General features: G+C 45.5%; 2 protein-coding genes across 2 annotated transcripts; both read left to right on the forward strand.

Annotated features, from left to right (window-relative positions):
• Positions 1-1,277: 1,277 nt before the first annotated feature.
• On the forward strand, positions 1,278-8,652 carry LOC143345334 (alanine--glyoxylate aminotransferase 2-like). Its single transcript, XM_076772344.1, has 9 exons — positions 1,278-1,338; positions 2,404-2,477; positions 2,574-2,692; positions 3,080-3,314; positions 5,574-5,667; positions 5,766-5,974; positions 6,503-6,728; positions 6,820-7,224; positions 8,354-8,652. Exons 2-9 carry the CDS (start codon positions 2,413-2,415, stop codon positions 8,462-8,464), a joined length of 1,464 nt encoding a protein of 487 aa, XP_076628459.1. The 5' UTR covers positions 1,278-1,338; positions 2,404-2,412; the 3' UTR covers positions 8,465-8,652.
• A 793-nt stretch (positions 8,653-9,445) lies between these two features.
• Vgn (vitellogenin) lies at positions 9,446-16,108 on the forward strand. Its single transcript, XM_076772342.1, has 7 exons — positions 9,446-9,599; positions 9,721-10,439; positions 11,178-12,026; positions 12,101-13,142; positions 13,212-14,834; positions 14,903-15,330; positions 15,426-16,108. The coding sequence occupies exons 1-7, from the start codon at positions 9,569-9,571 to the stop codon at positions 15,996-15,998; spliced, it is 5,265 nt and encodes a 1,754-aa protein (XP_076628457.1). The 5' UTR covers positions 9,446-9,568; the 3' UTR covers positions 15,999-16,108.
• The last annotated feature ends 335 nt before the right edge of the window (positions 16,109-16,443 follow it).

Raw genomic sequence — 16,443 nt, forward strand, 5'->3', positions numbered from 1 at the left:
CGATAACATGTTATTTTATGTAATACGATAACAACACGATAAAAATAAGAGCCGAACGCGATTTCGAAAAATAGAACTCCTCTGACGTTCGAAATAGTATCTTATCGCCGATACATCTACTTTATTTTTAATGGAATATTTAATCGTTCCATGTGACCTTGTCTGGTAATTGTAAGATTTATTTTAGCGACGCTTCCGTCAGACAGACAATACACTTGCAATAGATCCTTAACGATCTATCGAAGGAATCCCAAATTAAACCGTTTCGACTGTGATCTCTTCGCTAATCTCATCGTAAAACTTATTACCAACGATTTGCGTAACTCTGGGTTCTGTTTTCTTAAAAAACTTCTGATTTGATTTATTTATTGGAAAGTTCCCAATGTGGACAAGGAAAATAATACGAAGCACGGTATCGTACGGTGATAAAGTGTAATTATAAGATTCGCTGAGCTTCGTACGAGCGATGGGCTGCAAAGCTGTCTACACTCTCTCAAATTCTTCATAAATTAACATTAATATCCTGGAATCGCGTGGAAACAGTGAGCCACGAGAGCTTTGAATATGGTTGGAAACTATTTATACACGGTACGATGAGATATTATGCAAGACTATGTAACGCTGACAAAACGAACGAACGTTAGGGGACGAGCCAAAGGCCAAAGTTTCGTTAAAAAGTTTTCAACCGAAGAGTTATAAAACACTATGTTCTGGCCTTGAGACGTAATAAGATTAAAAAAAGAAGTATGACTAGACTTATGGAACAATGTTAAAAGAAAAAAAGCAAAGAAGAAGGAAACAGAAGATGCTGTCAAGTTTCATAACAAACGTCACGATTGTAAAACGTGCCAAAATATAAATAGATAGATCGGAAAAGACAATGATTCAAAATGCTAAGTGCAATCATAATAGATTCTATCCACATTGTGGCCCTAGATATTTACAATAACTCGATCTCCGATTATTAAATGTAACCTCAAAAGCAATTTGTTTGATCTCGCGCCAAGGCTGAGCGAAATAGTTGAATTTTTATGTTTGGTGGATCTTCCTAAATAGTATGGATCAGGGGGGCGATAAGAAGCAGTTGAAAGAGCGGCGATCGATCTAGATCCTGCATCCGCTTGCGCGCGTCGCGATTGCGAACTGTCGACTGAGTGGGGGTAAAGTGTTCTAATATCGCTTTAGGTCGAAGAGGACGATGCGCGCGCAGCCCCCCGCTTTCTTCTCGACAATCGGCAAGCACTATATATGACGTCACCGGAGTAGGTCGCGGCACTCAGCTGACGGCTGCATTCAGAAGTCGAGGAACTGTGTGACTTACGATTACCACGAGTTCAGGTACGATCTCGCTGACTTTGCTCTTCCCGTCGAGCAATCTGTTCGCGCGTGGGCGTTCCTCTGTGACGAAACACTTTCGCGGGCTGATTTCTGTGCGCGTCTTACGCGCCTGCTCGTTTAACAGTCGTTCAAGCCGAGGGCTCCTGTATTTCTTCAGCGATCCATTCATTCCCTTCTACATACTCCCTCGTTTATCGGGTACGCCACGTTCATTAATTCATACCTTCTCCGCACGATTCATTAAACTTTTAACGGAAGTTACTATTTATTTTTAATTGTTTACTTCTTTTCTAAAACGTACATTATTATTTCCATCGATTAACATTACATCGTTGAAACAGTCGATGATTTTTTCATTCTTCTTAGAACGATTTTCTTATTCTATACAATTTTAATATATTCTTTTATGTTGTCTTCTTTTGTCTATAGCAGTTTGACGTATAATTGTCATTAAAATTAAGCCGCCTTTCATTAAAATTACGTTATCGAAAACGATACATCGATCTATTTATATTATGGGTGTGTCGGGTTATTATTGAATAGATTGGAGATAACATCAGATTGTTATTAGGGAGACCGTGGTTAAAAATGACGGTTCGATTAACGGAATATAATAATATAAGTAAACCGATACGGGCACGTTCGCGATAATGTGAACAAGAAAGCGATATGTTGTTTTTTCTAACACTCGATTTATCTCGCGGCATGGAGACTATGGACGAAAGAGCGTATGGAAGTACTACTTTCACGTAGTAATCACGTGCACTTATCAGCCGCTGGAAAATTACTTATCCCATGGGGAATGCCCGATACCCTGCTTTTCACGGAAACTTTACCATTCGTATTTTATTCGTTTCCGATAAATTCTTTACTATACGCGATCGTCAACCGTTTCAGTCTTCTTCCCAGGCGAGGAAAAATACTGGAAAACTATTAGAAAGAGGAGACTCTCGTTGGTTTCTGAATTTTAGAAAGCCTTTCGGACACGGGCATCGAATGCAGTTTCAATTCAAATCTAAACCAACGGTGTTATCGAATAATCGAATTAATTTTCTATTTCCACAGACTTTCGCCATGGCAGAATCTTTGGAACAGATGCCAAAATCGGAGACGATCAGGCTTAGAGAGCGCCATATCGGGTAAGCGTGTCTCCTATTTGTTACTATCGGTCAGAACGATACCGGTGAGTGACGTAACACAAACGGATAATATACGTGCAACAATCGCATTTGCAGACAGGCGTGCACATTGTTTTACAAGTCGAACCCATTGAAGATCGTCAGAGCCGAGGGTCAGTACATGTACGACGAGAATGGCAATCGATTCTTGGACTGTATCAACAATGTTGCACACGGTATGAAAAGAAATGCCAATCAATCGTAACCATGCAATATTTTCCATACCGCCTCGATCTCTCCATCTATCTATCCTAGAGTCGATTTTCGATTTGCTCTCAACATTCGAGAACACCGTACGCGTTTACGCTATCATAGATATCTCGATTCCGTTTGGAAAACAAAAGATTAACTAGAGTCGAGCGCTCACGTGTACGAAAAAGTGAAGTAGATAATTCAAATTACAGTTCTACGCGTTTACTTGTTATTCTTTTGCTATAATAATTTTACACCTTGACATTTTGTAGGCTCTTTCTCTTAACTCCTTGTCGTACAATGACGAGTCTGACTCTTTCATCGTCGAGTCTTATATATTAAAAAGTATTTTTAACAACATTATCCGACAGTCGGCCATTGTCATCCGACGGTGGTGCGCGCCGGGCAACAACAAATGGCGCTTCTGTCCACCAACAATCGTTTCCTCCACGACAATCTGGTGATCTGCGCGATGCGTCTGACCTCGCTGCTTCCGGAACCACTTTCCGTGTGCTTCCTGGTGAACTCCGGCAGCGAGGCCAACGATCTAGCCCTGCGTCTCGCTCACACGCACACCAACAACAAGGACGTCATCACTCTCGATCAGTAAGTCATCGCGTAACTCGAAAATGACTTGCTTCGAGCAAACGAGACGTGAACACGCACGACCGATTTCGCTATCCCGTTATTTTTCATTCCTCCGTTTGTCCTAACCGAGACCTGAGAATCGCTGACAAATTTTTGTAACAATTTCAACGCGAAAACTATGGAAAATAACGCACACGAGATCGGTCGTTGTTCGAGTTCGGTCGATCGGCCGAGGTCACGCGTCCCCTCCACTGGAGGAGCACGGATTTCGGGGGTGGACGGATGGTGGGGGGTACGGTGGCCTCGAGCGGTCAATTGATTCAGCTTGGACCTCAGCGCTGCGCACAACCGAGCCTCGCTGCTTTTTGTTGGCTTTTCCGTCTAAATGTTTTTGTACCTCGTTTTCGCGTACGCTACGCACACGGCTTCCTCGCAACGATGCGAACACGAGCGAAAATGAACGTCTGCATACCACACGAATGTCCGTATTCGGGAACGAGACGAGTCTGAAAGAATTACAGGGGAACCTTTTGTTCGTCTTTCGAGTTTCACGAGAATTCTCGGCCATAGTCGATAACACTGCGGGAATAGCCAACGCGAGACGACGTCACGCTAGAGTAACGGAGGCGTTTTAAGGCACACGATTATGCGAGCTCGACGGTAGGGGCCGCGTGTACAAGTTTTCGCCGTCCATCGACAGCCGACTAATCGTCTGGGTTTCTTTTTTGCCTGTTTACAGCCGTTGATTCTCCAGAACGAGCGACGGGGCCACGGGGAAAAATACAACGGGGGCGAGGAAGTCGGCCACGAACGACGAATAAAGCTATTGTCGTTTTAGGTGACACGAACGTGCCACGTACGCAACACGACAAGAAGAGAGACAGAGAAAAAAAAAGTACTCTTTTATATTCTGTTAGAAAGGATTCCACTTAACCGGGCGATTGGAGCGGACCGCGTCCTCCCCGTGGGAACGGATGAATGTTGACGATACGAAATAACTGAATTCAGGAGTGTGTTGTGAACGGGGGGAGGCGAAAGGGGCCTCCATATGTCTCGAAATTCTCTTTCGATCACGTTCTCATCGAGTCGTTTCACGAGTCTTTGCGCATTTTAGCTCGAGCAAATTATGTTCGAGGAATAGGGTACCTATTTCTGTGGTGGGTTAAGGGGGTATTGCTGTCTTTTTCTGATTTTTTTTTAACGATAGATAGGCTGTTTCGTACTGAGATTTTTGAGTGTGTATAGTATTTTTTTCATAAAAAAATATTAAGAATTGTAGGAGTTATATAATATTAAATATAAAATATATCTTCTAAACTCACATAGGCAAAAGTTAGCACAATTAATTACGCAAAGACTTATGAAATTACCAAACATACCAAGTGAGATTACGTTGTTAAAACCGTGGACACGTTAGCGATGCTGCTGTCGCGATGTTAAAGTAATTATTACTCTTGCTCCTTCTATTCGAACAAGTACTCTGTACTTTGATAGAGGATAGAAAATCGAGATCAGAATGTGTTACGAGACTCGTACGAAAATTTCCGAACGAATGTTCTTATTTGTCGAAGAAACAATTGCGACAGTGTTCTTGTTGACGTGTAAAAGCACTATTAATCTCATGTTACATTCGTTCCCGTTGCAGCTGCGCCACCCACATCTGTTCCATTTTTCGCTTGCGACGATAGAGTGCTTTGCAAACGACCCGTGAACAATCATTGTTGCAACAACCGCATCGTAATCTCCATTACACGAAATTAGGTCCATTGATAACGTAATCTTACATCTTCTGCACTCCCCTTTGCCTCGATTACCGATACGGAAGTCGTCAGTGTGAATATTAAAGAACCGGAAGGAATGTTCCTGCATGGAATTCGTAATCAATCTTCAGAATTTTTCCAAAACGTTATATCCAAGATTTCGTACCAAATACATGGAAGAGAAGACGATTTTTTCTTACAGTGGCATTCTTTATGGTTCCATTCGGTGCTCGGTTGTCACAACGATTCGAGTCTTTTTTTTTCAATTTTTTTTTTCTTTTTTTTTTATATATATTCCGTTTCTCGATCACGATCGTCGAAGAAAGAAAGGAATAACATTTTCAGGAATCCTCGTTTAATCGTCGAGGACGAAAGTCGATCTTAGCTTCATCTTCGCACGGAGGACAACGTAGAAGCACTGAAAACAATTACTTTATAGAGTTTCTTCGGCGAGCTTAGAGAACAAACCCGAGGACTGGAGAAAGATTTCGTTCAAAGTTGTTCTTTCTGGTTTTAGTGCTTATCACGGCCATTTGACCACGATGATCGATATATCGCCGTACAAGTTCAACAAACCGAACGGGACTGGCAAGAAGGATTGGGTCCACGTGGTAAGAAACGTTGTTCCATCGCTGATTCAAAATTTCATAGTTAAAATCTGGGACTCGTAGAATAGTAGTTATCAGAAACGAATTAATTGTGCTTCCAGGCACCCTGTCCGGACGTTTATCGTGGAAAGTATCGTGAAACCGATTACCCTGACGAGGATCTTGGCGTGAAGTACGCGAACGACGTGAAGAACATTTGCCAAAACTTGAATGCACAGGGTCGTGGCGTCAGCGCGTTCATCGCGGAGAGCTTAATTTCCGTCGGTGGACAAATTCTACCCCCTAAAAACTACTTCAGACACGCGTACAGGTATCTATCGTTCGCTTTTAATTAGTCAAATCGATCCTAGTCTACGTTGAATTCATAATAGGTATTAAAATATGTGTACACATTTCTTCGCTAGTATCTATCGTTTTAATTTCTTTGGTGCAAATAGATACAGTCTAATTGTCGGTAGTTTTAGTGTTAAAGGAACGTCTTGAACAGAAACGGAACGTTTATCAGCGTTGTCTCGTCTAGAAAACGCTGTTCGCTCGTCTACCGCTTCACCTATACAACCTAATTCGCTTAACACCCACCTGGCTGGTTCCAAATTTCATTTATCCGCTCCAGTTCGTCGTACCTTGAAATTTCAAGCCACTTTCTTCCATTCGTTCGCACGCCATAATTCCCTTTGATACTCGAAACTTCCAAACTCGTGCCTCTTTCGAGCAAACTGTACATTTTCAACGACTCGAACGGAGACCGTTTCCATCGATGAAAATTGGATATTATCGTATAGTATGCGTCGCATGTATATGCAATTTGATATCGTTGTTATCAGAAAATTGTCGACAGGCACGTTCGCGAATCTGGCGGCGTTTGCATCGCCGACGAGGTCCAAGTTGGTTTCGGTAGAGTGGGCAGCCATATGTGGGCTTTCCAACTTGGTGGCGACGATGTTATCCCCGATATCGTCACCGTGGGCAAACCCATGGGGAATGGCCATCCCGTGGCGGCGGTCATTACAACCCCCGCTATCGCGGAGAGCTTCAAAGCCACCGGGATCGAGTATTTCAACACGGTAATTATCCAAGACGTTTCGAAAACAGAACAGATCTCGTTTGATGAACTTTGTCGTACTCACGTTTGGTGTCTCGTTTTCCATGGTTCAGTATGGCGGTAATCCAGTGTCCTGCGCAATAGCGAACGCCGTTATGGAGGTGATAGAGCGCGAGCATCTCCAGGAGAACGCTTTGAAGGTGGGTAAACATTTGATGACCGAGTTGAGGAAGCTGGCGAAACGACGGAGGATCATCGGCGACGTTCGCGGCGTAGGATTGTTCGCTGGCATCGAGCTGGTGCGCGACAGGATCAAAAGGATACCAGCGACCGCCGAAGCGAAGCACGTCGTATCCAGGATGAAGGACAAAAAGATCCTGATCAGCAGCGACGGCCCCGACGATAATGTTCTGAAACTGAAACCGCCCATGGTGTTTACCATCGAAAACGTCGAGCAATTGTGCTCCACCCTCGACGAGGTCCTCCAGGAGGTCGACGTCGACGTCGACGTCGAAGAGGTAATTAGAATCGATTGTTGCCGACAGGAGCAACGGTCGAACAATTTATTTGTCGAAACAATTACGTCCCTCAACTTGGACGATCATTTTTATAATTTAAAATTGTCCAAGGTGTAATTATTTCGATCGTCAAAGTATTCAATTATTTATTGCTCGCTACAAATGGATTCTGGCCCCATTTGTTTCTCCTCACGGAATAATTTTAACATCGTCTCGTATCGGAGTAGAGAGATTTGCACTGGATAAAAGATAACGTTAGAGTGTGTCGTTCTCGAGCGATATATCGTAATTAGATTTAGAAGAGACGACACCGCCGACCGCAGTACGAGTGGTCGGATTATTTTTCGATCGTCCGCGCGATTATGTTGCAACGCCACGACCGCGAACGTGCCTAGGAAGCATAGAGATCGACGACAGGATGCGGAGTGTCGTAATTTCTTGAATTAATCAGCGAGAATGCAATCTGTTTTTTTCCACAGTCGAAACGAGCGCGTGGCGTCATTGCAGCGAAATTGTGATGATGTTGCAGCATCGAGATAAACACGCGCGCGATTTTTAACGGAAACGTGCACGTGGTGCGCGTACCGGTGTGTCTAATCATATCGGCTACTCATAGAAAACTTTTTGCAGATATTTTATGATGAATCTCGTCTCGAATGACTTGTAAATTATACTAAAAATTAATCCACGGACTCTCCCAGTAATAGTACTACAAAAATGAAAAATATTTATACACAAGTGTCGAAAAACGTGTTTCAAAATTTTTACTTGAAACTATTTTTCAAGTGGTTTTTATCGCGAAACGTTTAGTTTTTCGTTGTATTATAGACTATGATGCAGTGCAAACGTAATTGACCTAAGGTTACTGAACGTAATCAGTATTTGCAAGCTGGATGTTAAGTCTGTCATCGTGTGATAAATATTTTTATTACAGTTCTGCTCGTTCTACCATTAACGAATTTTTATATATAAAATTCGATGTTTGCTCGAACGATTTAATTTTGATATTTCTAAAATTGTATTTAAGAAATAGCCTTCGAAATTTCAAAGGTTTAAACGAATAGTATTCATAGATCGAAGGTGTATCCCGCGGCGATAAATTAATTCGTGAATTATGTTTTCGTTTCAGGAATATGAGTCCATGACGACGATTATTAAAGCCACAATTTCGCGAATGGACGTTGAAACGGACAATGCCGCGTGCACAGCTGGAAAGTCGCGCCTCGTTCGCGCTAATTAGTATTTAAATCGTAAACATATGTATAAAACGAAAGCACTTTGTTTTAAAGTATTATTAACTGTGACGTGAATGCTCGTTGGACGACTTTGTTGTGCATGGTATGGGAATGAAGGAACGTGTATGTATAAGCAAAGAATGAGAATATGACTATGTGAAATATATTTTAATAAATATTATTTTTCCGTAAACATCTGTTCTGTTACGTCCCGTGCACCGAAATTTTTCAATTCGATTACCTTTACTATAGAATTTTAATTATTCTGTCAGAAGAGTGCAAAGAAAGTTAACAATAATTTTTGGCTTCTTATCTTCTTACGAGTTTATCGATACATTACGATCGAGAAAGAACCGGGTGAGAAACGCTGACAACGCAAAATAGTTTCTAGCGTGTGGTGGCACGCAACAAGAAGTTTCGATGTTTCTTAGAGATATTACAGCCTCGAACTTATAACCCCACGTGTAGTTTTATTGCTAGTGCAGCTGTTTACATTCACTACTTTATAATAATATTCTTCTACAACTTTGAATGAAAATTTAAAACTTCCAATAGTACGGGTCCCTTTCGACAAATTTTCAGACATTATGCAAATAGGTTGGTACAAGCTAATATAATATTATTACACGAATGTAAAACAATTGTTGATCAATTTGCTCGAGTACCACGTTATTGGTTGGAAATTTCATTATCTATTTTTTACAAGACTTCAAATTATGCCAATTAGAAATAAATATGTTAGGAGTATGTTATTATATTTTGTAAACTGAAAGAATATAAAAGAAACAAGGGAGTTGGACATAGGATTTTTCACCAACGTTCTCGAAATCATACTTCTCAAGGAAGATGCTGCATTCGACTTGGCGAAACACGATGCGATCGTATCGATTCGAAATTGCGAGAAGATCGAGCTTGACCTCATCGTCAGATATCAAGAAACCGTGCGACAAAGCGCAGGATTGATAAAGATAGTGGCACGTATTGGCAGCGGATCAAGTTCAAGGGAACAGTATCGGAGTTACAGTTTGCTGACGAGGCACGATATCGGTATATATGCTGCAGACTCTTAGAGGCGCACCGTCACTTTCTCGAATTCTACGTCTTTCAAGATGTGGCTACCTTTGACATTGCTAATACTAGGTAAGTGAAAGTAGAGAGTTACAAGACACCATCGAACGAAACTCTCCACGCTCTAAATCACTTTTGAAAACAAGACGGAAGCTCGAAGCTTATCGGTAACTAAATTTTTCTCGATCCACAGCGGGAACAGTTTCAGCCGATTTCGAGCATGGCTGGAAGATCGGCAACGAATACACCTACCTGGTGCGAAGTCGAACGCTCACCGGTCTGGAGAAGCTCTCGGACCAGGCCGCAGGTATCCTGTTGAAAGCTCAGCTAACGATCCAGGTCAGAGACAGTGACACGTTGGTCGCAAAAGTGTCCAACTGCCAGTACGCTCGCATCCACAAGAGCCTGCCTGGCAGCTGGCACTCTGAGATCTCCGACCAAATGCTCGACCTGCGCGAGCTGCCGATTTCCGGTCAGCCATTCTTGATCAAGGTCGGCCATGGGATGGTCAAAGACCTGATCGTGGGTCGCGACGTTCCCACCTGGGAGCTGAACATCCTGAAGAGCATCGTCAGCCAGCTCCAGGTGGACACCCAGGGCGAGAACGTCATCAAGAAGCGCGACATCCAGATACCCACCGACGAGGAACCATTCGGTATGTTTCGTGCCATGGAGGACACCGTCACTGGTAAATGCGAGGTCCTCTACGACATCACGCCCCTGTCGGAGAACATGATCGATCTGCAGCCCGAGTTGGTCCCGATGCCGGATCTGAAAGGCAACGGGATGCACATCGACATCATGAAGACGAAGAACTTCAGCAAGTGCGACCAGAGGATGGGCTACCACTTTGGCATCTCCGGGCAAAACGATTGGGAACCTGGCTCCAATCTCAATGGAGAATTCCTTTCGGTGAGTCGTAATTCCCGCTAGAAAATGTCCACTTTTTGCCTGCCACCATAGGGCTGCGCTCTTGTCTCTCTCACAAGCGCTCGATAGACCCCTCCGTTAATACCAGGTTGAGGCACGAACCAATCCCCATGACTCTTTCATTCCCCTTTCGATGATTTGACAAAATTCAAGTTAATCGGTATTTAACCGACAAGAAATTGAAGTTTAAATTTAAAAAGAAATTGATTTTCGCTAAAGAAAATTAAGGTCACCGTTATATTTTTAATTGAAACTAGGTATTTTTAATTTCATAGTATTGTAGACGATGATCGATTGCCACGATATTTGAAATTATTCGGAGATATTACTGCTAATTGTAAGCCTGGAAACGGACGAGCGAGTTTTCCTATTACGATATCGCAGCGATTCTATGTTTTGCCTTACTTTGCGATTAAAACAACAAAGACAAACAATATCGACGTTTTTATGACTATCTTGATTGTTTTCAATAACAAGACAAGAAAAAAACATTAAATCTTAGGCCTTGCATTTGGACGTAAACAAATTGTGACTAATCGGACTAGTTCGTGTCTCACTCTGTATAAACTCCTCCACCGATTATCCGATATCTCTTTCTCATTTTCTCCACAAGCAAAGCCAGTTCTATCTACCAGCTGATATTTTTTACGTCTACGCTAATGCCGTTCAATTTGGTTCTGTCCTGCTCTGTGTCTTGAAATCCAACTTTGGTCCCCACAGAAATCCTCCACGAGCAGAATCGTAGTTTCCGGGAACTTGAAGCGTTTCACGATCCAATCGTCGGTAACGTCCAGCCGGATCCTTGTCAGTCCCCGGTTCTACGACAACCAGAACGGCGTGGTCGTCAGCGTGATGAACCTGACCCTGGCGAACATAAACAGAGTGAGGTCTCAGTTGTCCGGGCCGTCGAACCCCGAGTCCACCGGCAACCTCGTCTACGTCTACGCCGATCCGTTCTCCGACATGGAGGATCGTAGAAACGCCAAGCAAACGGAAGCTCTGAACTCCAACATGCAGACCTCCGACAGCGCCAGCTCCGACAACAGCGGCTCGATCTCCAGCAGCGAGGAACAATTCTGGCAGCCGAAGCCCACGCTGGAGGATCCACCCCAGATCCCTCTATTGCCCAACTTCATCGGTTACAAGGGCAAGTTCATCGACAAGTCCAAAAACATCGATATAGAAAAGCTCGCCAAGGAGCTGATCTACCAGATCGCCAACGAGGTCGAAGATGCTAGCAACATCCCCAGCCAGGGGACTCTCGAGAAGTTCACGCTTTTGAACGACCTGATTCGCATGATGGGCAGGAACAAGCTGATGTTGATCGCGAACGACGTGTTCATCTCGCCCAACCAGCTGAAATCGAACGACAAGAGCCAAGCGATCAAGCAGAACGCCTGGGCCGTGTTGAGGGACGCCGTCACCCAGGCTGGCACAGGACCAGCTCTGCTGGCCATCAAGCACTGGATCGAGAAGGGAGACGTCACGGGCCTCGAGGCTGCCGACATCGTCTCGCGGATCCCGAAAACTGCACGCGCGCCCACCGCCGAGTACGTCAAGGCGTTCTTCGTAAGTATCTTCACGATTTCGAGCATCAGAAATCTCCGAACGATTCGTGTATTCGTTGATTTTGTTCCGGGTAGCACTTGGTCACCAACCCGAAAGTGATGAAAGAGGAGTTCCTGAACACCACGTCGATTCTGGCCTTCTCCGAGTTGGTTCGTCTCTCGCAAGTCAACAACAAGACCATCCACAATCGCTATCCAGTACACACTTTCGGTCGTATGACGCCCAAGCACGACAAGACAGTCGTCGACGAGTACATACCGTTCTTTGCCAACGAGTTGAAGAAGGCTGCCAAGGACCGCGACAGCACACGGATACAGACGTACATCCTGGCATTGGGCAGCATCGGGCACCCCAAGATCCTCTCCGTGTTCGAGCCTTACCTCGAAGGAAAGGAACCGGTCACCGTCTTCCAGAGAACGTTGATCGTCTCGTCTCTGAGCAAGCTCATCGAAATCCATCCTATACTTACGCGTCGGATCCTCTACAAGATCTACCTGAACACCAAGGAGCCCCACGAAATCCGTTGCATGGCCATCTTCCTTCTGATGAAGACGAACCCTCCGTTGAGCATGTTGCAACGAATAGCGGGCTTCACGAACTTCGACACCAGCAAACAGGTAAACTCGGCCGTCAAGTCCAGCATCCAGAGTATGGCGAATCTGAAGATCCCTGGCTCGGAGGACATGGCTCGAAAAGCTCAAGCTGTCATCAACCTGCTCAATACCGAGACCTACGGCTACCAATTGTCCCACAGCTTCGTAAACGACGCTGTCCTGGACAACCTGATGCACCGTACGATCTTCAAGTACATCGGCAGCGACGACAGTGTGATCCCTCAATCTATGTACTACGGATCGTTCTCGTCCTTTGGCGATTTCAAAACACCGCCCAACCAGTTCATGGCGATGATGTCCACCGTGAAGCCTCTCATCGATATGCTCTTCAAGGACCAAAAGAAACAATCCTCCGAGAGATCCTGGACGAAAAAGATTGCCGAGGAACTGAATATCGTACCGGAAGAGCCTAAGAAGATGGAAGGAAACATACTGTGGAACTCCAAGTACAGCTCCTATTTCTGGCCATTCGACAAGAACGAGCTAAACACTCTCACCGTATGTAAGTAACAGGAATACGATTCATCGTTGATTTGCTAAACATTCTCGATATAATTCCCAACGTTTCCAGTGATAGATGCCTACTTCAGGAGCATGATAGATGGCCGATACATAAACGCGAACAAGTTTATGTCCTACGACGTGGTTCTGAGCTTCCCCACGGACACCGGTCTTCCTTTCGTGCACACCTTGAACGTGCCAACGTTGTACAAAGCCACCGGAAACAACAGAGTAGTACAGGGACCGAGAATCGGCATAGAATCGGCGATGCGCATGGTTCACTCGACCAAGGTTCAAGGAAGAATCGGTTTCGTGACTCCGTTCGATCACGGACACTTCATCTCCGGCGTCGACGTCAACTTCCAGATGTACGCGCCCGTCGAGCTCGCGTTGATGGGTGCACCGAACAGCGTGCAACTGAGGATTCGGCTGCTGGAGGGCGAGGAGAAGGCACGACTGGTGCAGTACAGCGTCGTTCCCTACACTTCGAGTCACGACATTCTGCATCAACGTCCTCTGCTCAAGGACACGAATACCCACGTGGTGCAGAGCGGCGAGACCATGATCAAATCTCTGCCGATTCTTACCGAGGAGATGAAAGCGTGTCGATTGAACGTGGAGGCTGAAAAGTCCAACAACAAGCTGTGGTCCGACGACTGGTCCATGGAGAGCGCATACACTACGTTGATGTATCCGTGGAGCACGATCGACGACAATCTTCGCAAGATCGATCTGACCATGGACCTGGAACACCCTGTAAAGGAACCAATGTTGCTGACTGTGACGATCGACGCGATGGACGTTCAACCTGAAACCGTGGACAGTCGGCTGTGGACGCCGATCGCGATGGCCGTGGAACCGATCGACAAGAAAGGGAACAGCAAGTCCCGCAGGAAACAATTCCTAAAGGAGGTGACCAAGGGTATCAAGTCGGCGACGTCCGGAGTATTGGATGTGGAACTGCAGCTGCCAGGCGAGCTCAAGTTGACCAACGCCATCACCGTCGCCTGGTCCAAGAGCAACATCGACAACAAGCAACGAAACCTCTTCTACTGGAACTTCAACATGCCCGCACTTGAGGGCAAGTACGAGGTCTGCGCGTCTTCGCAAACCGAGACGAGCGACAACATCCTCCCGATGTACGAGAAGGCCGTTAACATCACGCCCAAGCAGAAGTTCGACGTGGCCATCCGTTACGGAACGACCTGCTCCGAGAACAAACAGATCAACGTGAAAGGAAAGCTTACCCAGACCCATCAGATGAAGGAGATGGTCGAGAACTCTCTCGTAGTCAAGGAATGCAAGAAACAAATGCAACAGGGTAACAAGATCCTCCGAACCTGTCAGGAGGCAGCAGGTCTTGCTACGTTGTTGAACCAAGTGGAGATCACCCTGGACATTCCGTCGGACGATCTTTTGGAGATGGCCAACGCAGTCGTAGACGCTATTGACGACAGCACAGTCTTGGACGTGCGCACGGGCAGCACGAAACCCAAGAACGCGGACAAAAAGAAGATCGATATCAAAGCCAAGCTCTCGACGGACCTGAACACCGTCGACATGGTTGTGCACACTCCAGACATGGACGTATGGTTCGACGATGTTAGCCTACTTCCGCTTGGAATCGCTTCTGACGATCTTGTGATGGCCAACGGTGACATGCAAGAGATGCTGGCCCACGATAACCTCGAACGTAAGTATCTCGACGAAGCCTTTCACGGAGGACTCTGATTCCTCTAACTAAAAATTTTCGTTTTCCAGCAACCTGTGTGCTTGACAGAACGCGAGCAGAGACCTTCGACCGCAAAGAGTACCCTCTGAGACTGGGCAAGTGCTGGCACGTTGTGATGACCACCTACCCGAAAATGGACCCCGCCAGGCCCGACGAGAAACTTGGCATCACCGAGGACACCAGCGTGAGCATCCTTAGCCGCGGCACCGACGACGGAGACAAAGAAGTCAAGGTTCTGCTCGATGAACGAGAGATCGTACTCCTGGCGAGAGGATCCCACCTCAGGGTCAAGCTGAACGGGCGGGAGATCGAGATCTCCAAGGACAAGAGCCACCAGGAGATACAGGGCGACAGGGTCCTCTTCGAGATATTCAGATTCACGGATGACTCCATCGGTCTTGTGTCCGACCATTACTCCTTCAAGCTTGGATTCGATGGAAAACGTATTCTACTCAAGGTAAGTAGTCATCCGGTGGGCGTTTCTTCGTATTTTCTGGCCAGTTCTCGCTGAACAGAGTGTTTTATCAGAGTATTATCTCGATCGATTAACAGTCATCCGAGGTTTACCGCGACTCCGTGCGCGGTCTCTGCGGAAACTTCGACGGCGACGCCACGAACGACTTCCTGGGCCCGAAGAACTGCATCTTGAGGAAACCGGAGGAGTTTGTCGCCACGTACGCGCTCACCAAGGACGAGTGCGAGGACGAGGCCCTGGAGATGGCGCAAAAGGCTAGAACGTTCGAGTGCATGGCCCAGGACAAAACGGTCCGGTCCAACGTGATCACCGACGTCGATGCCGGAAGAATCGACGAGGAAGTTGAAACGTGGGGATACCATCAGAAGCAACGAAAGGACGACAATAAGCGTTGCTCAGCCATTCACAGGACGATAGTGGAAAAAGTCGACGGCTTGATATGCTTCACCACGCGACCGGTTATCGCTTGCCCGCCCCGTTGTACCGCCACCGAAACCAAATCGAAGAGCTACCAGTTCCACTGCATGGACATCAAGAAGGAGTCTCTGGAACTGCAAAAGAGGATCGAGAAGGGCGCCAGTCCTGACTTCAGTCAGAAACCAATCTACATGTCGCGATCTATAGACGTTCCTCTTGCGTGCGAGGCGTGATCAAGTGCGTACCTGACACCGTTTAGTAGAACTGTTTGTAGCTAGTAGTCGAATTAGTTAATATTTTATTTGTATTTACACGTATTAGTAAAGTTGACCGTTTTCGAATACGTCTTTGGGTTGTACGGTGTTCCTTGATCGAAGAATCTATGTTTAATCCTTACTATAACTTTTCAGTAGGCCTGGGTTAACTTTGGAAGTATTTTGCTTTGCTTTAACAGTATTTTGTAAGTCTAAATTTCTAGTATTCTAACTTTTGGACGACAATTCTGCATTCTCGTTTTATGGTGTAAGTTTCATTACATTTAAAAAATTCTAGTATAGTATACCTTCATTTTGGAAGTCGTTTAGAGTGCGGGCATGTTTGGTGGAGGGTCGTGAATCGGACACTTGACGCAAAGCCGATTCAAGTGACAGTCCATCCTCTTTATTTCGTCGTAGAGTT

The sequence above is a fragment of the Colletes latitarsis genome, chromosome 9 (genome assembly GCF_051014445.1).
Source record: "Colletes latitarsis isolate SP2378_abdomen chromosome 9, iyColLati1, whole genome shotgun sequence".
Lineage (NCBI taxonomy): Eukaryota > Metazoa > Arthropoda > Insecta > Hymenoptera > Colletidae > Colletes > Colletes latitarsis.

Coding starts and splice junctions, on each gene's coding strand:
- Vgn (XM_076772342.1), top strand. CDS start 9,569: ATGTGGCTACCTTTGACATTGCTAATACTAG. Junction 12,027..12,100: donor AGTACGTCAAGGCGTTCTTC/GTAAGTATCTTC, acceptor TGTTCCGGGTAG/CACTTGGTCACCAACCCGAA. Junction 14,835..14,902: donor GGCCCACGATAACCTCGAAC/GTAAGTATCTCG, acceptor TTCGTTTTCCAG/CAACCTGTGTGCTTGACAGA.
- LOC143345334 (XM_076772344.1), top strand. CDS start 2,413: ATGGCAGAATCTTTGGAACAGATGCCAAAATCGGAGACGATCAGGCTT. Junction 2,478..2,573: donor CTTAGAGAGCGCCATATCGG/GTAAGCGTGTCT, acceptor TCGCATTTGCAG/ACAGGCGTGCACATTGTTTT. Junction 2,693..3,079: donor TATCAACAATGTTGCACACG/GTATGAAAAGAA, acceptor ATTATCCGACAG/TCGGCCATTGTCATCCGACG.